Genomic DNA, 23,122 nt, shown 5'->3' with positions numbered 1-23,122 from the left:
AGAGTCAGAGGGAGAAGCAGGCTCCCTCTGACTCTGCCTGCCACTCTGTCTGCCTGTGCTCGCTCTCGCTCTCTCTCTCTGACTAAATAAATTAAAAAAAAAAAAAAATTATCCAAATAGGCAAGGAAAAACTAAAAATCTCACTACTTGCAGATGACATGGTACTATACATAGAAAACCCAAAGGACTCCACCAAAAAACTGCTAGAACTGATACACAAATTCAGTAAAGTCACAGGATACAAAAGCAATGTACAGAAATCTGCTGCATTTCTATTTACCAATAATGAAGCAGCAGACCTGTACTCTGAAAACTAAAACACTGATAAAAGAAATTGACGATGACACAAAGAAATGGAAAGATGGGTACCTGGGTGGCTCAGTCAGCTAGGCACTGGACTCTTGATTTCAGCTCAGGTCATGATATCGATGGTGGTAAGATCAAGCCCCCATTCAGCCTTCACGCTCAGCATGGAGTCTGCTTGAGATTCTCTCTCTCCCTCTCCCCCCTATTCTCTCCCCACCTCTCTCTGTCTCTCAAAATAATTTAAATAAAATCTTAAAAAAAAAGAAATGCAAAGACATTCTGTGCTCATGGATTGGAAAAGAAAATATTGTTAAAATGTCTATACTACTCAAAGCTCAATCTGGACATTTAAAGCAATCCCTATCAAAATACCACCAGCATGTTTCACAGAGCTAGAACAAACAATCCAAAAATGTCTGTGGAGCCACAAAAGACCCCAAATAGCCAAAGCAACCCTGAAAAAGAAAAGCAAAACTGGAGGCATCACAATTCCAGATTGCAAGTTATATTACAAGGCTGTACTAATTAAAACAGCACGATACTGGCACAAAAATAGACACATAGGTCAACAGAACAGACAAGAAACCCCCAAAATGTATCCACAACTACCGCTCAATTAATCCTGGACAAAGCAGGAAGAATACCCAGTGGGAAAAAGAGTGTCTCTTCAACAAATGGTGCTGGGAAAACCGGACAGTTTTGAATGGTGAATGGAAACGGTGAATGGAAAACCGGACATTTTTTGAATGAAAACATTCAAGAAAAAAAAAAGAAAGAAACTGGATCACTTACTTACACCACACAGAAAAATAAATTAAAAATGGATGAAAGAACTAAATGTGAGATATGAAACCATAAAAACTGTGGAAGAGAACACCAGCAGTAACTTCTTGCCATAGGTAGAAGCATCTTCTTTCTAGATCTGTCTCCTGAGGCAAGGAAGACAAAAGCAGAAGTAAACTATCGGGACTAAATCAAAACAAAAGTCTTCTACACAGTGAAGGAAACAACCAACAAAACTAAAAAAGCAACCTACAGAACAGGAGAAGATATTTGCAAATGACATATCTCAAAAAGGGTTAGTATCCAAAACATCTAAGGAACTTATAAAACTCAACACCCCCAAAACAAATAATGCAATTAAAAAAATGGATGGAAGGAATGCCTGAATGGCACAGTTTGTCAACAGTGTGACTCTTGGTTTTGGCTCCGTTTGTGATTCCAGGGTCGTGAGATCAAGCCCCACGTCGGACTCCAAGCTCAGCACAGAGACTGAGTGGGATTCTCTCCCTCTCCCCCTCTGCACTGTGCATGCTCTCTCTCTCTCTCAAATAAAAAAACAGAAGACATGAACAGATATTTTATACACACACACACACACACACACACACATATATATATAGTGGAATATTACTCAGCCACCAAAAAGAATAAAATCTTGCCACTTGCAAAGACGTGGATGGAACGTATTATTCTAAGCAAAATAAGTCAGTCAGAGAAAGACAGATACCATATGACTTCATCATATTTGGAATTTAAGAAACGAAACAGATGAACATAAGGGAAGGGAAGGAAAAATAAAACAAGATGAAAATTGAGGGGGAGGCAAACCATAAGGGGCGCTAAACTCTAGGAAACAAACTTGAGGGCTGCTGGAGGGGAGGCGGGTAGGGGACGGGGCAACTGGGAGATGGGCATGAAGGAAGGCACTTGATGGAATGAGCACTGGGTATTGTACGCAACCCATGAATCACTAAATTCTTCCGCAGAAACTAATAAAAAATAATTTGATTTATTATAAACTACAATAAAATACAAACAGAAACTTTCCAGATTTTTTCCCCAGAATACCAGTGACTAACTGAAGTAAGTAATTTAAGAAAAGATTCCTGAAGGGACCTGAGTGTCCCAGTGCAGTATGATCTAATTTTTAAACAATGTGTAGGGGTCACTACAAACCCCGTGCCGCCAGCAAAACCTATCAACAATTTGAGTGTTTTACTTAAAATGGAAAAGCAGCTTGCAGTGACATCAGCTTTAGGAAATACAACACCTGTAAAGCATGAAAATAAATAAATCTTTTTAAAAAGTTAAAAATGGGCAGAAGACATGAATAGACATTTCTCCAAAGAAGACATCCAGATGGCCAACAGACACATGAGAAGATGCTCAACATCACTCACCATCAGCAAAATGCAAATCCAAACTACGATGAGTTATCACATCACACCTGTCGGAATGGGTAAAATCAACAACATAAGAAACAACAGATGTTGTGGAAGATGTGGAGAAAGGGGAACCCTCTTGTACTGTTGGTGGGGATGCAAACTGGTGCAGTCACCCTGGAAACAGTATGGAGGTTCCTCAAAAAGTTAAAAATAGAGCTACCCTACAACCCAGCAATCACACTGCTAGGTACTTAGCCAAAGAATACAAAAGTACTAATTCAAAGGCATACAGACCCCAGTGTTTATAGCAGCATTATCTATGATAGCCAAATTATGGAAACAGCTGTATGCTAACTAACTGGAATTTAAATAAAAGTGTAAAAAAAAAAGTGTGGGACTGGCAGAAGATTAGATACATAGATCAACAGAACAGAGTAGAGTCCAGAAATAGATCCACAAATATGGCCGACTGATTTATGACGAACCTGCAAAAGCAATTCAAAAGAGAAAAATGATCCTTTGGACAAATGGGGTTGGAACAAATGGAATTCCATATGCAAAATAATAACCCTCAACCTACTTCTCACCCCTTATATAAAAATTAATGCAAAAGAGATCACAGGTCTAAATGTAAAAGCTAAAACTATGAAACTTACAGAATCAAAAAAAATCTTCACGACCTGAGGATCCAGCAAAGAGTTCTTAACCATGACACCAAAATCACCATCCATAAAGGAAATAATTCATACACAGGACATTTTCAAAATTAAAAATTCTTGCTCTGTGAACACTCTGTTTAGAGAATAAAAAGGCAAACCACACAAACTATGTATCCAGCAAAGGACTTGCACACAGAATACATAAAGAACTCTCAAAGCTCAGTAGTGAGAAAACAATCTAATTTTAAATGGGCAGAAGAGCAGACTGAACACTTCATCAAAGAGGATACACAAAAAGTAAATAAGCGTATCTAAAGACCTTGAACATAATTGGCTATTAGTGAAACCCAAATTAAAGCCATGATGAGATACCAACTATAATTTTAGCCAGAATGACTAAAATTAAAAATACTGACAATACCAAGCGCTGACAAAAACGTAGCAACTGGAATTCTTATACATTGCTGGGGGAAATGAAAAATGATTCAACCATTCTGGAAAACAATCTGGCAGTGTCTTAAAAAGTTAAACATTCACTTATCATGTGACCCAGCAATCCAATATTTATTCTAGAGAAATGAAAACCCATGTTCAGACAAAAACCCGTGTACGAAGGTTTAAAGTAGTGTTACTTGTAACTGTCAAAAACTGGAAATAATTCCAATGTCTTTCAACAGAAGAAGGGACAGACAAGCAGTGGTGCATCAATATCATGGAATACCACCCAGCAATAAAAAGACCGAACACAGCTTGTCTGAATCTCCAGGGAATTATGCTGAGTAAAAATATCCTCAATGTCAAAAGGTCACATACTGTAGGATTTTATTTTCTTAAAGATTTTATTTATTTATTTGACAGACAGAGATCACAAGTAGGCAGAGAGGCAGGCACTGAGAGAGGAAGCAGGCTCCCTGCTGAGCAGAGAGCCAAACATGGGGCTTGATCCCAGGACCCTGGGATCGAAGGCAGAGGCTTTAACCCACTGAGCCACCCAGGATTTGATTTTTATCTCATCCTTGAAACAACAAAATTCGAGAAATGGAGAGTGGTAATTCCTAGAAGGCTAAGAATGGGAGGATTAGAGAAAAGGGATGGATTTGGCTATAAAAGGGCAACATAAGAGGTCCCTGCGGTGCCGGGGCTTGTCTTAACCACAGCAAAGTCAACATCCTGGTCATGACATTCTACTATAGCTTTGTAAGAGGTACTATTGGGGGAAACAGGTAAAGGATACATGGGATGTCTCTATATTTTTATAACTGCACATCAATCGATTATCTCCAATGAACATTTAATTTTTCTAAAAAAAGGTTACATACATATGATTCCTTTTATATGACATCCTGGAAAAGATAAAAACTGTAGTGATGCAGAACAGATCTGTGGTTGTCTGAGGTTACAAGTGGGGAAGGAAAGAACCATAAAGGAGTAGCATAAAGCATTTTTTGCCTGATGAAACTATTCTCTATCCCATAGATTAGTTACACCCATCTGTATTCATGAAATACCTTCACCTCAGCACTGACATTAACAATGCCAAATGGGTTCATATTTATTGTACTGGACAGTGACAACAAATTCAATATTCCTACGCACTAATTTAAATTTTTTTTTTTTTTTTTTTTACTGAAAGAAAAAAGATGGTTGGCTATAAGCACATCTGCAAGACTCTGTCTCTTGGCCAAATGAGAATCCAAAGTCTGACTGATAAACTTACTTCAGGAAAATGATTTCAAGAAAAGCCATTTCCCTAAGACATTTCGTTCCCAAATTACACCTTGACGTTATGTCGCCAGCTCACTGAGGAATGCTGTAAGAAATATCAGCAGGAAACCAGGGACTGCATTTATCACCAGGCTGTGCTTAAAGACAATTCCGCCATCCACAGGAAGACTCTGAAAAGAAATGCCATGGAAGGCAATTACAGGAAACCTCCACTTCCCTGAGGACTTGGTGTGCTCTCTCCTGATGAGCAAGGTGAGCCAGCTTCCTAATTAAGTTTCCCTCTGGCAGCCAGAGGCTCAAAGAGACATCTGTAAGTCAATGTTAGTACCAGTCACACCCTAAGTCCTCCACATGTCTACACTCTAACTTGGCCTTGCCTCTGTTTCTCGTTTTTCCTGATCCCAATGCTTATTTACAAATAATTTCCTATTTTTATGTCAGGAATTCCTCCAAGCTCATCACATCCATGGTAAAAAAAAAAAAAAAAAAAAGAAATAAAAAGGAACAGACCACATACTTACCTGGGGTTTGGCCATTTTCTGTTCTTCTTGGGAAAAGGCAGAGATGTGCGAAGGCTGAGCTGCAAGAATGGAGAAGTATACAGAGTATGAGAGAATCCATCGGGACTATCTGCCTAGAATTATCTGCCCAAGAATTCCCTCCCATAAACTGGGCATGAGGCCACTCTGTGGAAATGTGCGCAACAGTGTGATTTTTAACAACCACCTGTGTATTCTTGATTCTTTTCCAAACATGAGCATCTAACACAAAAGGGTTTTTTCTGTATACACTTGTGTACTGACCCAGAAATAGTATTTCCAGGCATTTTCCTTAATGAAATAATGTACTCTAATGCATCACAATTCCTCTGTAAGTACCTTCATCTCAGCGTCGACTTTATGAATGCCAAAGTTAATCCTGTATGACTCAAAATAAGAAGATTAATAAGGAGATACAAGGGGTGAAATGCTACATAGCTATTCAAAAGACTGTTTATGCTTTAGCATCTGTGTACTTTTCTGTACACATACCTAAATGAAAGTTTTTAACACATCACAGAATAAATTAAGCTGAATCACAGTCAACTTCTAAATGAAAAAAAAAAAAAGGTAGGTTATAAAACCGCAGGAACCCACCTCAAACTATATGTGAAATGTCTAAAAACCCAGAGCCCTAAAACACTAAAACTGTCTAAGAATGGACGTATAGACGTAGGGGGATAAAATAAATTCCTTTTGATTTTCTTTCCCACTATTTTTAATTAATCTGTAATTCAAATGTGCTAGTATTTGTTAAACGCCAAGAAAACTGAACTTTTGGAAAACTATCGGCCTCCTGACGTTTTAAGCCTGATGATCCCCTCCCAGACCCCGCAGCACCAGGCCTCGCCCACCCCCCTCCCAAGCCCCAAGCTCTCAGCTCGGGAGATGAGTCCTCTCAGGTGCCTCTTCCTTCTCCTCACCTCACTGGGGCCGGCTTGCCCAGGAGCCAGAAGGAAGCCTTCGGGTGCAGATTCACTTCGGCTGAAGCATTCACATCAGGCCCCTACCCTGGGGCGCGGGCAAGGGGAGAGGGGCACGGGGAGAGGCGGGGGGCGCCTAAGGAGGGGCCTGAGGAGTGCGTATGAACCCTTAGCGCAGGTCACTGTGCTGGAAAATGTGTAAAAGTCAACGTTTAACAAGCCCCACTCAACCCTGACTAGTCCCATAACTTTGTCCACCATCGTGCCCAGAGAGCGTCATTCGGTCTCCCATCACTCACCCCACAAGTCCCACCATCAATGACCTCCCCCAAATCCCCCTTCTTTCGTTCCCCCCGGAACTCCCCATCACTCCGCCCATCACCTCTAGCACTCGCCCTCTCAACCCCTCTCTTTCTCTCTCTCTCTCTCACCCTCTCGACAATAGATTTTCTGCTCACTGCAGAGACCAGTGCAAGAACTGGCCCCAAGAAGCACTTCCGCTTCAGGACCAACTCAGGCTCCGCAACCTACAGGGTTGCAGCGGTTGGATGTGCGCACGCTCAGTGGGGGCTTTGAGCCCGCGTCCGCCAATAGTCAACACCGGGCCCCCTCCCGCCCCCCCCACCCGCCGGCCCCACGCGAACGCGGCGGGGCCGCGGCGCCTGCGCGGAGGGAAGATGGCCGCGCCCGCGCGGTCCCTGCTTTGAGATGGCCGCGCCCACCGGGGCTCTACACCTCGAGGGCTGTGGTGTAGAGCAGGTGTCTACTTGGTTCTACAGAGACCGTCATGCCTGAGGCTTCGAAAACCATTTTCCTTATGATGGGGAAGGGAACTGCCCAACTGAGGAAAATTCTGGCAGGCGGGAATTTGGTGTCTTGAACCCGAAGGGCAGCGTCGGGTTTACAGGTGTAATTGAACAGGAAGACGGGACGCGTGGCAGAATCGCCCAGCGTGCACAAAGGCCGGGAGGTTGGGAAAGGTCACACTGGCTCCATCCAGTGGCTAAAGCCGGGAGTTTTGAAGGACAGCATACAAACAAGCTGAAGGATACATAAGCGGCGACCTAGGACACACACATCCCTTGGTGAAGCCAATGTGTTAAGCAGCAGCTGACGGGTTCTTTTCTCTGGATAGGCAGGAACAAAATCCTTTCGTCGGAGGTGACAATTTTGCTGACCAAAAGGAGCCGGCCACACAAAGAGCCGAAAAAAAGAGCCTCCTGGCCGGGAAGTGGGACCAATTTGGCGTGTTGGGAGGAATGGAAACTGGCAGTGTGTTGGGAGCGTAGGAGGTGGGAGGGAGGGAGTGGGGGCAGATGCCGTAGGGCCTCCTCTGCCAGGAACAGAGCTCATGCTTCATTCTAGACAGAATGCTGAGCCGTGAGAGGGGTAAGATTTTTTTAAAGACCCATCAGAAGCAATCTCGAATTCTTGTTTATTGCGAGTCGTGCACCACTAGAACAGGAGCTTCTCCTGTATGACAGACAGTATTCCAGACATTGGGAACACAGCAAGGAAGAAGACAGAACCAAACAAACATGATGGAGACAGCCTGGTTTCAAAGCCCCATTCACCAGCTTTGTAACTAGGGCAGAACTCTTCTCTGTGCTGTTTCCTCATCTGTAAAATGGGGACGATGACAAACGAACTGATAATTGTAAAGATTTAGAACAATGCTTGGCACACAGCAAGTGCTACATGTTTTAGTATTATTATTTAAATAAAACTAGGCATCTATATGTATTGAGCTTTTGTTAATCAAAAGGAAAAAATTCAAAGATAACCTGCAGGCTGCTTTGAAGAACAGACAACAGAGGGCAAGGGCGAAAGCAGGAAAAACTGTGGCTTCTGCCAACAGGCCCAGCAAGTGATAATGGGGGCTCAGACCTAGCTCAGTATCTCATGTGTGCCACACACTGTGGGAAGCACATGGCATGACCTGCCTCACTCAGTCCCCACTGTGAACAGTCCCATGGCCTCTACTTGTCAGAGGAGGAAACTGAGTCCCAGAGAGACTAAGTAACATGCGCATGGTCACACATTTTTCCAAGGCTGGATCCTTAACTTCTACCCAATAATATTCTTTTGTTTATTCGCTATCCCATAGAACTTCTGGAAAGAATCTGCAGGTCCTTATGCCAGAACCATTAAAACTAGACAAGGAATTTTTTTTTTTTAACCAGATATCTAGTTGGAGCTTCTTGGCAGCCAAAGCAAAGAGAGAAAACAGAAGACTAGTTCCTATCTCTTGCTCCCCGAAGGATCAGTACTTCTTGGGTACAAAATATGTCAGTGGGAAATAGGAAGGGCCAGACTATAGGGCCCATCCCAGCCTGGCCTCTTCCATCTTACAAACATTATCCCCCCACCACCTTGTACACACACACCTGTGTATAGAAAGAATCCTTTAAGATTGGTGGATATTGGGGTACAGAGATTGCCAGCTCCAGAAATGTCCCTGAGCCAGTGATACACCCCTCAAGAACTGTCCCAGGGTTCACAAGGCACATTGACAACCTATGTGAGGCCAGGTTTTCTGTGCTGAGGAGCTGGACTCTCACTCTGTGCTGGGCATCCTCTGCCAACAGTCCCTGCAGGAGCAACCTCCTCACACAGCGGTCTAAGCAGCAAGTAGCTAGCTGAAGGAGTTTGGGAAGCTGACAGCAGCTGGTCCCACCACAGAGTTTGTACAGTGTGACACTCCCAGCGACAGTTCCCCCACCTCACCAGTGAGTCGTCACCACGATTGCTCTTAAGATACTTTTCATCAAGGGGTATGTGGCTGGCCCAGTTGGTAGAGCATGTGACTCTTGATCTTAGGGTCATGAGTTCAAGCCCCACATTGGGTATAGAGCTTACTTTACAACACAAGATACATTTCACCAAAACTATAGAAGCTTGGCCAATTACAAGCAGTGACTTGGGCCCATAAGGTAGTGGGTGAGTTTGTCAGAGCAACAGCTCACGAGCCAGTTCTCTGGTGACCTTGAAGCTGGCATGCTAGCCCTGAACTACCTGCTTCCAAGGGAGGAACCCCCTTCCATTCTTTTGAAGCCACTGGTATTTGTGGTACATGCCATCACTGGTACATGAATCCTGTCAGACTGTTCTGTCTTGGCCAATGTGAGTATCACTCAATGGGAGACATATGGGACTGGCTGGGGGCAGGGGTGAATAATGGGGAATGAAGGGCAGATTGGGAGTGAATGGTGGCAAGGAGAGTCAGAGGGGGATGGGAGGGCGGTGCAAGAGTAGAGTGGAATGAAAGGGGGTAGTGTGGAGCCACATGAGGGAATGCCTGCGCATTTGATTTTGAATGAATCGAGATTATGGGTGAGACTGAGTAAGTGATAGGAAATTGAGGCATGGGCTAAAGTGACCAAAAGTGAAAGTAGGAGCAGCCCGAGTAAATGGAGCAATTCACACGGTGAATGTGTATGAGTTGATAAAGCAGGAGAGTGCAAATTGCTTTGAGCACGGAGGACCAGAGTGTGAATAAATGATGGTTTATGGGGCATGTTAAGGGTGAGAGAGGTGAATTTCGGTGGAACGTGGGAGGGAATGGAGGGAATGTGGGGCATAGAGGATAGAATGGGGAGCACAAGGGACAGAAGAAGAGGGACTGAAGCCATATACATGGTAGAACGCGCATGTGTGAATCAGGTTAAGTTCGAGTGGTGACACTCTGAGGGAGAAGGGGAGTGGCTAGAGTGAATGAGGGGCAGACTGGGACCCGACAGGGGTGATGCGGGGCTCCAGGAATGTCCAGAGATCCCAGCATCCATCAGCCAGGTGAAGGAGATGCCGCATGTGCATGAATGGAGCTAATGCTGGGCAGAGAGAGAGGGAATAGAAGCAAAGAGAAGAAGGCAAGTGACTGTGGGGACTGTGAGCCAAAGGGAAAGGCAAAGGTCACAGGTCACATGGCCCCAAGTGAATAAACTGGGGAAACATGGGGACCAGTGTTAGCAAAAAGTGGTGAATTCAGGGCGGAGTGTGATTGGATGAAGGTACTATGGGGCAGAATGAAAACAACTAGACATGAGATCAGGTGCAGAGTGGGAGTGGTTCCAGGAGGAACAGGGGTTACACTGGAAATTTCTATGAGTGAGATCGTTTTGAAGAACAAGAGGCAGATTTAATGGAGTCAACAAAGAGAAAGTGAGGAATGGGGCTGAGCAAGCGTAGAAGGAGAATCTGCAGGTAACCTGAGCTAGTGGCATGGAATGGGGATAAATGTGGTGTTGGAGAGAACAATGGTGAAGAAGGGGCAGCAAGAGAGTGAATGAGGGAGAGAATGAGGGAATGTCTCCGGGAACCAAGCCGAAGGCTGGGCTACATGAGCGTGAACGGGAGTCGCTTCGTGTGGTGTCAAGGAGCAGAGGGGAACCTGGAAAATGAGAGTCTGAGAGTGAGCAGAGGTGAAGGAATACGACGTGAGAGAACTGGGGCCATGAGAGGAGAGGGTTAAGGAACCGTGGCCATAGGAGGCCCAGCACGCAGGAAGGGTAGTGGACAAGAGGCAGTGTAAGTGAATGGGGCAGGGTGGAGGGGGTTGGAATAAAAGCTTGAACAAGAATGGAGGCAGAACAGCTGTAGAGGGCACATCTCCATCACGTGTCGTGATCATACACGTGATTATACACGTGTCGTGTATAATATGTAGTGGAGGGCACAGTGTGATTGAATGGGGCAAACGTGGCCAGATCCCAGGAAATTAGGGTGTAGTAAGTGAAGTGAACGAGGTGCCAAGAATGGGTAAATGGCGGTAACAAGGGGCGGAAGGCGAGGGAATGATGGCCATATTGTGCAGAGCTTGAGAAATCGAGGTGGTAGGAGGCAGTGTGGTGAACCGAGCTGACTGCTGAGCAGAGTGAGGGGAATGGAGGCGATGAGGGGCAGAGTGAGGGGAAATGGAGGGAACCAAGTGGTAGCGCAAGATTCAAAACAGTGGAGTGGCACCATGTTAAGGAAAGTGCAGGAATGTGGGCTGAGTGTGAGGCCCAGGACCTGAGTCCTATCTCTGTGTCTCCAGCTCCTTTCTTCCTGCATTTCTTTCTGACATCTCAGGGTTTCTCCCTGGTTTTGCCCCCTCCCATCTTTATGTACAGGTCAGTATCATTTTTTCCCTTGTGTGTCCGTCTCTAACAGAGATGGCACTGGGAAAGACAGTGAGGGTGTCCAGCCCTCTGGCTTCTGGGTTCCAGAATCTACTACATGGTGTTTGCTCACAGGGCTCGGAGTTCCAGAATGCTCCTAGTTCTGAACAGGGCAGCGTCTGAGTCTGGAGCAAAGAGTTGGATAGGAGGGCCTACAGGCGTTATCATGCAGACCTGGGTCACTGTGGTGGTGACTCTGGCCACACTGATGGTCGCCACCGTGGATGCGAAGATCTATGAACGCTGTGAACTGGCAGTGAAGCTGGAGAAGGCAGGCCTCAATGGCTTCAGGGGCTACAGCGTTGGAGACTGTAAGACTCCAGTGCCCCAAGTCCCACCACCCCCCGAGCTACCCACCACACTCAGACCCAGGCCCCTCCTTCTCATTTATCACCTCCCTAGGCCAGGGTATGATCCTCTCGGCCACCCCCTGACTTGCTCTAATGTCCTTACCATCATTGCCTTCACAACCGTCACCCTCACCTCTGCCATCAACACTGTCACTACCCTGAGTCATCACGGGGCAACACCCCTTGCCATCCCTCGTCTCTCACCAGAATCAACAACATCTACACCACCAGCAAACCAAGATCACCCCCCCCCACAATCGAGATGACGACCATCCCCATACCCTCCCCCTCTCCTACCACCAGCCAGTCCTAGGACTCATGCTTACCTCCTATCTACGCCCTCCCTGCCCCAGGGCTGTGCATGGCACACTATGAGAGTGGCTTTGACACCTCCTTCGTGGACCACAATCCTGACGGCAGCAGCGAGTACGGCATTTTCCAGCTGAATTCTGCCTGGTGGTGCAACAACGGCCTTACACGCACCCAGAACCTCTGTCACATAGAGTGTCGAGGTGAGGCAGCGCTGCGGACACCCTGAAGCCTGGCCCGGCTCCACTGCCCAACACATAGAGGGCAAGGTTGCCTGAGCCATACTCTCTAGTAACAAAAGCAAAAAAATTATAGGGAAAGGAGTACAGTTGCCTGGGCTGTCAGAGACACCACCTCCTGTATACTTACCGACTATGTGGAGATTTTGTCCAGGTCAAGAGCACTCAGAAGTCCTATACCTCCCCAAGAATGGAGGCCGAAGGTTTCGGGGACTCAGAAAACAGGAAACTTAGCTCCATGTGGAATGGAAGGGGGAGGTTGTCCTGATTTGGGGTTGAGGTGGTTCAGGCCCTGAGGGAAGAAATGCACATCTGGCTGTAGGAACAGAAATAAGGAATATCTGTGCAGAAGAAGAGAGCTTTCCAGACAAGAGTGTGGTGGTTTTGAGGACAAAATGTAATAGTGGTTGTTGTTCGGGGCTGGCCAAAATGGTACTTGGGTTGTCCAAGACAGACCAAAATGAGGACTGAGGCCATTGGGAGCCAGGCCAAATGGAGGTTGAGGCTGTCCAAGCCCTGCTACAGAAATAGAAGAGGTTACCCAGGATTGGCCAGGTTGAAGGTTGAGGTTGTCCAGAACTAGCCACCACAGAGGTTGAAGCTGTCGGGGACAGAGTAACATGAATAGTAAGGTTTCTCAAGATTAACTAAAATAAAGGCTAAGGTTGTTCACTTTGAGCTAACATAGAAGCTGAGGTAGTCCAGGACCAGCTATAATGGAAGTTGCAGTCCTGGAATGGTCAACATGGAGGGTGAAGTTATTTATAACGAGTCAAAATGTCAACTGAGATGGTCCAGGACTGGTCAGCACAGTAGTGGAGATCATTAACCAGTCGAATGGCAGTGAAGGTCATCCTTGTTGAGCAGTTGGGATCACCTAGAACCAAGCACCATGATGACTGAGGTTGAATGGAACTAGCCAACATGGAGACTGAGGCCATTTGTAACCAAAGTGGCAGCTGAGGTTATCCAAGACCTGATAACATAGTGTTTGAAGTCACCAAGACTGACCAGCCTTGCAGCTGAGTAGCTTCCCAACCAGCCAGCACGGGGGTTAAGATGATGTCAGACCAGCTGCCTATGCAGTTGAGATCATCCAAAATCACACAAAATTACAGTTGAGGTCATCCAGAACTGGCCAACAGAGTTTGAGTTTGTTAGGACCAGGCAGTATGATGGCTGAGGATATTCATAACCAGGTAGGATGACAGTCCAGATCATCTAGGATCTCTCAGTATGAGTTAAGGTTCTATAGAACCAGCCAACATGGCAGTTGAGGTCACTCATAACCAGCTGACAAGTGAATCAAGGTCATCTAGAATCAGTAGACGTAGTGGTTGAAGTTATTCAGGCTCCAAGGAATCCAGAACCCCTGAGCCCACCATACACCGTCACCCTGTCCCCAGTGCACCAGATCACTATGTCCCTCTCTCCCCTCCCCACCTAGACCTGCTCAACCGCCATATTCTAGATGATATCTTGTGTGCCAGGCAGGTGGTGTCCTCACAGAATGGTATGGCTGCTTGGTAAGTTCATAGGGGTGGCTTGGATCCTGGGCAGCTGGGATAATGCCACTGCCACCCTATCAGCCTGTCCGCTTCACCCTCCTCCTCTCCCTTCATTTCCCAGGGACTCATGGACCCGGCACTGTTCTGGCCATGATTTATCTGAATGGCTCAAGGGATGCAATATGCATGTAAAACCTGCATAGATTAATAATTAATAATTCGTGACTCGGTTTCCCAGAAGAAGAGATTTTTCTTTTCCTTTCTTTTCTTTCTTCTGTGGTTTTAATAAAGAATGGTATCTATAAACTAGACAAGCATCCTCTGATGACTAACTCTCTTCATTTTCCCAATGCTTGGCGGTAACCCCCATTTAATCACTGCCCACATACATTCAAAGCTCTCAACAGGGACACCATATTGCTTGGGGTGAAGGTAAGAGCATAGCTTCTCCTGGGTTCAAATACCATCTCTACCACTCAGGAGCTATGTTGCATCGGGCAAGGCATTTAACTTCTCTGTGCCTCTGCTTCCTCATTGGCAAAATGAGGGTGATAATGGTAGTACCTACTTCATGGGATTGTTGGGAGAATTAAGTGAATGAATGTTTGGAAAGCACCTAGAGTGTCACAAGGCAGTTATCGATCTGGAGATGGAAGGGTAGAGCTATGAAAATTCTCTTTCCTTAAAAAGCAGTCACTACAGGGGCGCCTGGGTGGCCCAGTGGGTTAAGCCGCTGCCTTCGGCTCAGGTCATGATCTCAGAGTCCTGGGATCGAGTCCCGCATCAGGCTCTCTGCTCAGCAGGGAGCCTGCTTCCTCCTCTCTCTCTCTGCCTGCCTCTCTGCCTACTTGTGATCTTTCTCTGTCAAATAAATAAATAAAATCTTAAAAAAAAAAGCAGTCACTACAGAGTCTTTAATTAAGGTAGGTACAGTCTCTCCACAGAAAATAAGATTGGTTTCAGCTTACACAGGAAACTCAGTGTTCACATTCTCCCACACCCTCCCATATCTCCCTATTCTAAGAGTTGGCCCCGCACTCCCTCTTTCATAAGTAATGGTAAATTTCGAATGAGAGGGAATCTAGGCCGGGAATTCAATGGATGCGCAGGGTAGTAATTTCTTTTTTTTTACAGAATGACTGGATTTGGATCTGTGTCTTGGGCAGAGAATTTAGGAATTTAAACTTGCCACTCTCTGTACTGGCCCCATCAGAAGAAACCACACCTGTGAGGAAGCAGTCCCTCATGCCTTTTGTACTTTTTGATTATGGGTGGCTATTCACCTACCCAGAGTCTTGTTTTCGGTGTTTACTTTACCCAGGGTAAGCATAGATGATCATTAAAGCAGATATCCACCAGTGGGAGAATGACTGAGTCCCCCTCCTTAATGCCAATTTGATTTCTCCTGCCTTCAGCCCCAGCCAGCCTGGAGGGCCCAATCTCACATTTCCCTGGAGATCCATAAAGGTTGCCATCACTCTCGGTACTGATTTCTGTCAGCAAAAGCAGCAAAAATGAACTCTGCTGAATTTAAGTAAAAAGTAGATCTCCTAAAATCTTATCAGGTAGCCTAAAAGCCTTAAAAAAATCCTTGAAAAAAGATGATTTATTTATTTGACAGAGAGAGAAAGTACAAGCAGGGGGAGTGGCAGGCAAAGGGAAAAGCAGGCTGGCTCTCTGCTGAGCAAGGAACCTGATGTAGGACTCGATCCCAAGATCCTGGGATCATGACCCAAACCCTAGGCAGACACTTAACTGACTGAGCCACCCAGATGTCCCTAAATAAAAAAAATCTTTTAAAAAAAACTTATGCCGGGGCGCCTGGGTGGTTCAGTGGGTTAAGCCGCTGCCTTCGGCTCAGGTCATGATCCCGGGGTCCTGGGATCGAGTCCCACATGGGGCTCTCTGCTCAGCAGGGGCCCTGCTTCCCTCTCTCTCTCTCTCTCTCTCTGCCTGCCTCTCTGTCTACTTGTGATCTGTCAAATAAACAAATAAAATCTTTAAAAAAAAAAAAAAACTTATGCCATAGGAGTCCTGTATATAGGGTATGTGTAATGCAGAAACCACCCATGTGCTTTGAGGAAGTGGATTTACAAATCTATTCTTTCACGACCTTACTCCTTAGTCACATCTTTCTCTCTAATGGACGTAGTTTGCCTCCGGTGTCTATTTTGGTTTTTCTGGTGCCTCTCCAGCTGGTCAACTTGCCAGACTTCTAGAAAGAAGAAGAAAGCATTCCCTGTGAATCTACCTTTTGTTAGAAGCATACTTCTGAAAGGTTGACTTATTTTCTTTTAGGTCTAGATACCAGTCAGAAAGAAATTCAAATTATATGTCTCATATTCTGAGCTTGAGGGAAAGAAAGCACAAATTGCTCTAACAGAAACTGGAACAAGAAAGTAATGATAAGGGGCGCTTGGGTGGCTCAGTGGGTTAAGCCGCTGCCTTCGGCTCAGGTCATGATCTCAGGGTCCTGGGATTGAGTCCCGCATCGGGCTCTCTGCTCAGCAGGGAGCCTGCTTCCCTCTCTCTCTCTGCCTGCCTCTCCGTCTACTTGTGATTTCTCTCTGTCAAATAAATAAATAAAATCTTAAAAAAAAAAAAAAAAGAAACTAATGATAAATACAAGTGACTTTGGGGCACCTGGGTGGCTCAGTGGGTTAAAGCCTCTGCCTTTGGCTTGGGTCATGGTCCCAGGGTCCTGGGATTGAGCACTGTATCGGGCTCTCTGCTCAGTGGGGAGCCTGCTTCCTCCTCTCCCTCTGCCTACTTGTGATCTCTGTCTGTCAAATAAACAAATAAAATCTTTTAAAAAAATACAAGTGACTTTGATTAAGAAAAATACCTTAAAATGGAAGAGAGAAGGTGAAAATATGTTTAGAGAGCCATGAGTAGGGAAAAGGGATTGCTGAAAGGTAGTAGATCCAGGATTTGGAGGAAGAGGACTCAAACAGAAGAGCCTTTCAGGAAGGCTGAAAATGGGACACCTAGGTGGCTCAGTCGGTTGGGCGATGGACTCTTGGTTTCAACTCAGGTCATGATCTCAGGTTCATGAGATCGAGCCCCATGCCCGGCTCCACACTGAGCATGGAGCCTACCTGGGATTCCATCCCTCTCCCTCTGCTCTGACCTGCTCATGTGCACACCTGTGCATGTGCGCTTGCTCTCTCTCTCGCTCTTAAAATAAAAAGGAAGGCTAAAAACAACTGACATGACCAAGAGAATAAGCAGAAGGACAAGGTAGATCACAGTCTAGTTCCTCACCACTCCATTCCAAGATTACCATGAGACAGCAACTCACAAGAGTAACAATTTGGAGTTAGCGAAAAAAGAAAAAAGAAAGGTATATCCTTGAGGAAGACATTTCTCAGTTTCTAAGGACATCCAGCCCTCACTCACCCACTGGGGTCTTACTCATCATATCCATCTGTCTGTTTCTTATTTATCTGTATAACTCAAACTTGGAATTTCTCTATGATCTGAAGTCCTCCCTTCTCCAAACAGGTGATCACATCTGGTTTGGTAACAGGATACCCTGTAATGGAAATGATAGATGACTTAGGCACATCTGTGTGGGTTTCATGGCCTCAAGGCAATTAGGAAGGTACATCTTAATAAGTATAAATTTCACACAAGAGATGAAAATACAAACACCTAAAAGGTATTTGTACCCCTAAAAGGGATCAGGAATCTTGAATCCCTAGAACTTGAGGTCAAAGTATTGAAACACTTCAGAGGTCGAAAGTTATCCTATTTGATACACTGTGAATTACTCAGGGAAGCCATGCTCACCCACAGAGACCAAATGGCTATAGCTCTCTAGCATCACAGCTCTGTAAAGTGTCCTCTGAGAAGATTCCAGATGATTCCACTCCTCCTGGGTGAGGTCCACAGCTACATCCTCAAATGACACTGATCCCTGTCATCGCATCCTTCTACTCGATCAGTTCAATGATGATATATTTTAAGATAAATGGTGATATATTTTATATATTTTAAGATAAATGAAATATTTCCAAAAAGGGGGCGCCTGGTTGGCTCAGTGGGTTGAAGCCTCTGCCTTCAGCTCAGATCATGATCTTGGTGTCCTGGGATCCAGCCCCGCACCGGGCTCTCTGCTTGGCGGGGAGCCTGCTTCCTCCTCTCTCTTTCTCTCTGTGACTACTTGTGACCTCTGTCTGTCAAATAAATAAATAAAATCTTTAAAAAATAATAATAATTTCCAAAAAGTTTTCTCTGAGATATTTGCAATAGATATCTCTAGCGAAGGACTTTTACACTATGGAAACCATAAAGAACTCCTACAAATCATGACAGATATAGGCAATCTCATAGAAAAACTAGAAAAAGATGTGAATAGATACTTCACAAAAGATGATATCCAACTGACTAGTTAACCTATGAAAGGGTGCTCAAGGGGCGCCTGGGCAGCTCAGTCAGTTAAGTGTCTGCCTTTGGTTCAGGTCATGATCTCAGGGTCCTGGGGGATCAAGCCCCACATTGGGCTCCTTGCTCAGCAGGGCGCCTGCCTCTCCCTCTCCCTGCCATTCTCCCTGCTTGTGTTCTCTCTCTCTTATAAATAAATAAATAATTTTATTTAAAAAGGGTGCTCGATATCTTTATTCACCAGGGAAATAGAAATTTAAACCATAATGAGATATAACTACCAACAGAGGGGCTAAAATTAAGACCAAAGACCCCAAAATTGGCAAGGGTATGGAGCAACTGGAACTCTCACGTATTGTTGGTGAGAGTAAACCATAAGAGTACAGCCACCTTGGAAAACATTTCAGCTGTATCTATTAATGCTGACTGTGCACCTAACCAAGGACCCAGCAATCCCACTCCTACGTACATATCCAATGGAAATGCACACACATCAAAACATGTACAAGAATATCCATGGAAGCATTATTTGAAATAGCCAAAATGGGGACATCCACCAGCCTTAGAATGGATAAACAACTGTGATGTATTTATACAATAGAACAGTACACAGTAACGGGAGAAAACAATGATACACAAAACAACAAGGATGAATCTCAAAAACATTATAGCTGAAAGAAGCCAGACATAAGGGTGCCTGGGTGGCTCAGTGGGTTAAAGCCTCTGCCTTCGGTTCAGGTCATGATCCCAGGGTCCTGGGATCAAGTCCTGAATTGGGCTGTCTGCTCAGCGGGGAGCCTGCTTCTCCCTCTCTCTTGATTCAGGTACTGGTTACCCAGGTGTTTCCAATTTGTAGTTCATGAAAGTGCACAAATTATAAACTTTTCTCTGTATGCTATGCTTCAACAAAATGTCAACCCCCAAATTCTTATCTAAATAATATTCCCATAATATCTCCATAAAAAGGTGTGCCTGGGTGGCTCAGTTGTTAAGCATCTGCCTTCGGCTCAGATCATGATCCCAGGGTCCTGGAATCAAGTCCCACATCAGGCTCCTTGCTCAGCGGGAAGCCTGCTTCTCCCTGTGCCTCTCCCCCCTGCTTGTGTTCCCTCTCTTACTGTCTCTCCCTCTCCCTCCCTCCCTCTCTCTCTCTCTCTCTGCATCATATAAATAAATAAATAAATAAATAAATAAAATATTTCCATAAAAAAATAAGACAAAGATAATAAGAACAACAACAACAAAAGATTTAAGAACCTGTAGGAAAGGGACACCTGGCTGGCTCAGTCGGTAGAGCATGACGGTTGATCTCAGGGTTGTGAGTTCAAGTCCCACCTTCGGTGTAGAGATTACTTAAAAATACTCTTAAAAAAAAAAAAAAGAACCCACATGAAAAAGAACAATTCACCAACAAAGGAAAGAATATGAAAAGACACTCAACCTCATTGCCAACTAAATAAACACAAACAAAAGAAATATTTTAACTACCAAATGGCAAGGACTAAAAACATGACAAAAGGATTAGAAAGGGTATTTTCATTCATAGAGCTGGAGTATTAGGCTAAATGAAGTAAGGCAGTCAGAGAAAAACAAATACTCTGTGATCTCATTCATAGGTGGAATTTAAGAAACAAAACAAACAAACAAAGGAAAAAAAGAGGGAGAGCCAAACCAAGAAACAGAGTCTTAAGAATAGAGGACAAACTAAACTAATGGTCACCAGAGGGGAGAGAAGTGGGAGAATGGGGGAAGTAGGGTATGGGGATTATGGAGTATGCTTCTTATGATGAAAAAAATAAAAACAATGGTGCCTGGGTGACTCAGTCAGGTAAGCGTCTGCCTTCGACTCAGGTCAGATCTCAGGGTCCTGGGATCAAGACCCTGTGCTGGGCTCCCTGCTCAGCAGGAAGCCTGCTTCTCCCTCTCCCTCTGCCCCTTCACCTGCTTGTGTGCCCATGCGCTCGCGCTTGTGCGTGCGTGCTCTCTCTCTCTCTCTCTCTAAATAAATAAATAAATAAATAAAATCTTTTTAAAAAATAAAATAAAATAAAATACTTTGTAGAGTGCCCGGTACAGTGCAGGCTCTTTCCATGTTAGCTCCTGTTTCTGCCACTAATACCATCCTCCTCCTTAGCCTCGGTATTATCATTATCATTACTCCTAGTACCTTCATCAATATTACCATGTAAAGAGAAAACACGGAGTTGCAAAACAGTTTGTATATTATGAGCAAATTTTAGCAAAGGAAGGTCAACAGGAACAATCTGCTTTTATGTGTATGTAAATATAAAGAAGAAAGGACAGAGAGGGGTGTCGATGGAAATTAAATTTACCATAGAATTGCTTATCTGGAATGAGTGATGATAAGACATCTAGAGATATTTTCTCTTTTTAGACTGTACATTCCTAGGAGTCTGAGTTTTTTGGTGCCACTTCTTTTGTAGTGAGAGGGGGAAAAATGACACAACGAAATAGACATTTTTATAAAGGGCAAAAGAGAGGGGTGCCTTGGTGGCTCAGTCGGTTAAGCACCTGCCTTTGGCTCGGGTCGTGATCCCTGGGCTCCGGACCAAGCTCCGCATCAGGATCCCTGCTCAGTGGGAATGGGCTTCTCCCTCTCTCTCTGCCCTTCCCCCTACTTGTGCACTCCCGCTCTCTCAAGTGAATTAAATAAATAATACATACATACATACATGCAAAGGGCAAAAGGGAAAGAACTGAATACAGTCAGGGACATCATTAATTCCCAGCCTGAAAAGGAAAAAGGCAGATCTTTGGATTGCTCCAGCTTTGCCAAAAATCCCAGATGAGAAAAAAAAACAAAGTACTGGGGGGAGGTGGGTGGGAGGATGGGTGAAATAGAGAAAGGAGATTGAGATGTACAAAGAGCTTGTTATAAATAAGTCCAGGAGAGGAAAGTACAGCATAGGGAATATCGTCCATAATACTGTGATAATGTCGTCGGGGGACAAATGGTGACTACACTTATTTCCGGTGAGCGCTCCGTAAGGTAGAGAATTGTCAAATCAATATGTTGTACGCCTGAAACTAATACAACATTGTATGTTAAATTATACTCCAATTTAAATAAATACTGGAAAATAATTTGGAGGGTATGGGGTTTACTGCTTCTTTCTTTTTTTAAGATTTTATTTATTTATTTGGCAAGGAAAGAGAGAGACAGTGAGAGAGGGAACACAAGCAGGGGGAGTGGGAGAGGGAGAAGCAGACTCCTCACTGAGCAGGGATCCTGATGCAGGGCTCAATCCCGGGACCCTGGGATCACAACCCGAGCTGAAGGCAGATGCTTAACCGACTGAGCCACTTGGATGCCCCCATTTACTGGTTATTTCTTGACCCTTAAGGTTTTATCCTTGTATTGACCGTGAACATGACAGCTGCTTGTACTGACATGGCTCTGGTTTCCTGAAGTGTCACATCCCTTTAGTTCTGGCCCAGCAGGACACCTTTGGCTGGTATGAAGACATATTTTAAGTCACACACAAAGCAATCATCTCCCTGTGATTATCACAAGATTGGTGATGAGGCTATGGCTAACCCACTACAGAATTATTTTGAAACCTCAACATCAGGAATTCTTTGCTTCTGAGGGAGTGGCTTACTTTCTCTCTATAGGTAAGATAAATAAAACAAATGAGTGCTTCTCCCCTATATGTCACAGCTTCCAAGAAGCTCAGAAAAAGAACTGTAGCTCAATGTAATTATGTAAGATCCTATGATCTACATGTATACATATCAACCTTGCTTTGGTATTACTCTATTTCCCTAATCCTAACTTTTCATGTGTTTATACATGCTCATTTTATGGCATAAATAACAATGCCAACCCCATATATAAACCTTATTATGTGTGTGCCAGGCATTGTTCTAAACACTTAATTTTTAATTTTCCATTTTATTTTATTTTATTTCTTTTCAGTGTTCCAGCATTCTTTGTTAATGCACCACACCCAGTGCTCCATGCAATACGTGCCCTCCATAATACCCACCACCAGGCTTACCCAACCCCCCACCCAACACTTAACTTTTTAAAAAGATTTTATTTATTTAATTGAGAGAGAGAGCACAGAGGGAGAGAAGAGACAGAAGCAGACTCCCCACTGAGCAGGAAGCTCAAGGCAGGGCTGGATCCTAGGATCTTGAGATCATGACCTGAGCTGAAGGCAGACACTTAACCAACTGAGGCACCCACGCGCCCCCTAAACACTTAATATTAACTCAATTGATCTTCACTAGCAATCATAAAGGCTTAGGTATCATCATCATCATTTTACAAATAGGGAAACTAAGCTACAGAGAAGTTAGAGACCTGCTTAAGTTCACAAAGCTATTATGAACATTTTGGCCCCAGAGTCTGGGCTCTCAACCACTACACATGACCGCTTCTTTGCTTCTAAGTGTTTTAACATGAGTCAGGGAGGGGAGAGCAAATAAGAACTTACCTGGAAATTAGTCATGTCTGCCTTATGGAGAGTGGCAGTGGCCTAGAAAAGCAAAGCTTTTGAGAGCGGAGAGAAGAAAAAAGTTGTAACAGCATGGAAAACTGGAAAGTTCACCAAATCATCAGGCTAGCAATCCATAAACGCCAGCTCGTTAAATGACCCTGCTGTAGGCAAGACAAAACAGAAAAGAATATCTGTTTGCCCCACAGAGCCCCATCGTTCCACAACACCGCTCTGTCACGGAATCCACAGACTTCCCAGTACTCACCCTCACCTATCACTGACTCTAAGCAAACCCCATCACCCCCAAATACCCTCATTATTCACCCCACGGACCCCAGGACGCACCCCACAGATCCCCCATCCCTGACGCCAGAGACCTCCCATC

The 23,122-nt window shown here is 44.7% G+C and overlaps 2 protein-coding genes across 24 annotated transcripts in view; one reads left to right on the top strand and one right to left on the bottom strand.

Annotated features, from left to right (window-relative positions):
- The window catches only part of ZNF182 (zinc finger protein 182), a 48,631-nt gene that overhangs the window by 24,985 nt on the left and 524 nt on the right, over positions 1-23,122 (bottom strand). For 4 of the 23 annotated variants that reach the window (XM_059385090.1, XM_059385107.1, XM_059385106.1 and 1 more), the window contains exons 2-8: positions 22,735-22,898; positions 19,529-19,635; positions 17,285-17,420; positions 12,508-12,669; positions 6,321-6,507; positions 5,662-5,776; positions 5,380-5,438 (exon numbers count right to left, since the gene is read on the bottom strand). In XM_059385090.1, coding sequence (XP_059241073.1) covers positions 5,380-5,394 — 15 coding nt within the window. In that variant the 5' untranslated portion in view covers positions 5,395-5,438; positions 5,662-5,776; positions 6,321-6,507; ... (2 more) ...; positions 19,529-19,635; positions 22,735-22,898. Of the gene's footprint in view, positions 1-4,850; positions 5,029-5,379; positions 5,439-5,661; positions 5,777-6,320; positions 6,508-6,751; positions 6,919-12,507; positions 12,670-17,284; positions 17,421-17,677; positions 17,783-19,528; positions 19,636-22,734; positions 22,899-23,122 lie in introns of those variants that run through there. The other 19 variants (XM_059385109.1, XM_059385112.1, XM_059385110.1 and 16 more) reach the window with 13 other exon arrangements.
- On the top strand, positions 9,227-14,088 carry SPACA5 (sperm acrosome associated 5). Its single transcript, XM_059385261.1, has 4 exons — positions 9,227-11,790; positions 12,183-12,341; positions 13,825-13,903; positions 14,007-14,088. The coding sequence occupies exons 1-4, from the start codon at positions 11,538-11,540 to the stop codon at positions 14,086-14,088; spliced, it is 573 nt and encodes a 190-aa protein (XP_059241244.1). The 5' UTR covers positions 9,227-11,537.

The sequence above is a fragment of the Mustela nigripes genome, chromosome X (assembly GCF_022355385.1).
Source record: "Mustela nigripes isolate SB6536 chromosome X, MUSNIG.SB6536, whole genome shotgun sequence".
Taxonomy (NCBI): Eukaryota; Metazoa; Chordata; class Mammalia; order Carnivora; family Mustelidae; genus Mustela; species Mustela nigripes.
The sequence above is the reverse complement of the archived record's forward strand: the minus strand, read 5'-3'. Positions and strand labels throughout refer to the sequence as shown.

Bases quoted from the DNA above. Each gene is read 5' to 3' on its own strand.
- SPACA5 (XM_059385261.1), top strand. From the start codon at position 11,538: ATGGTGTTTGCTCACAGGGCTCGGAGTTCCAGAATGCTCCTAGTTCTG. The intron at 11,791-12,182 runs GTAAGACTCCAG...TCCCTGCCCCAG, and splicing joins GGGCTACAGCGTTGGAGACT to GGCTGTGCATGGCACACTAT. The intron at 13,904-14,006 runs GTAAGTTCATAG...TTCATTTCCCAG, and splicing joins CAGAATGGTATGGCTGCTTG to GGACTCATGGACCCGGCACT.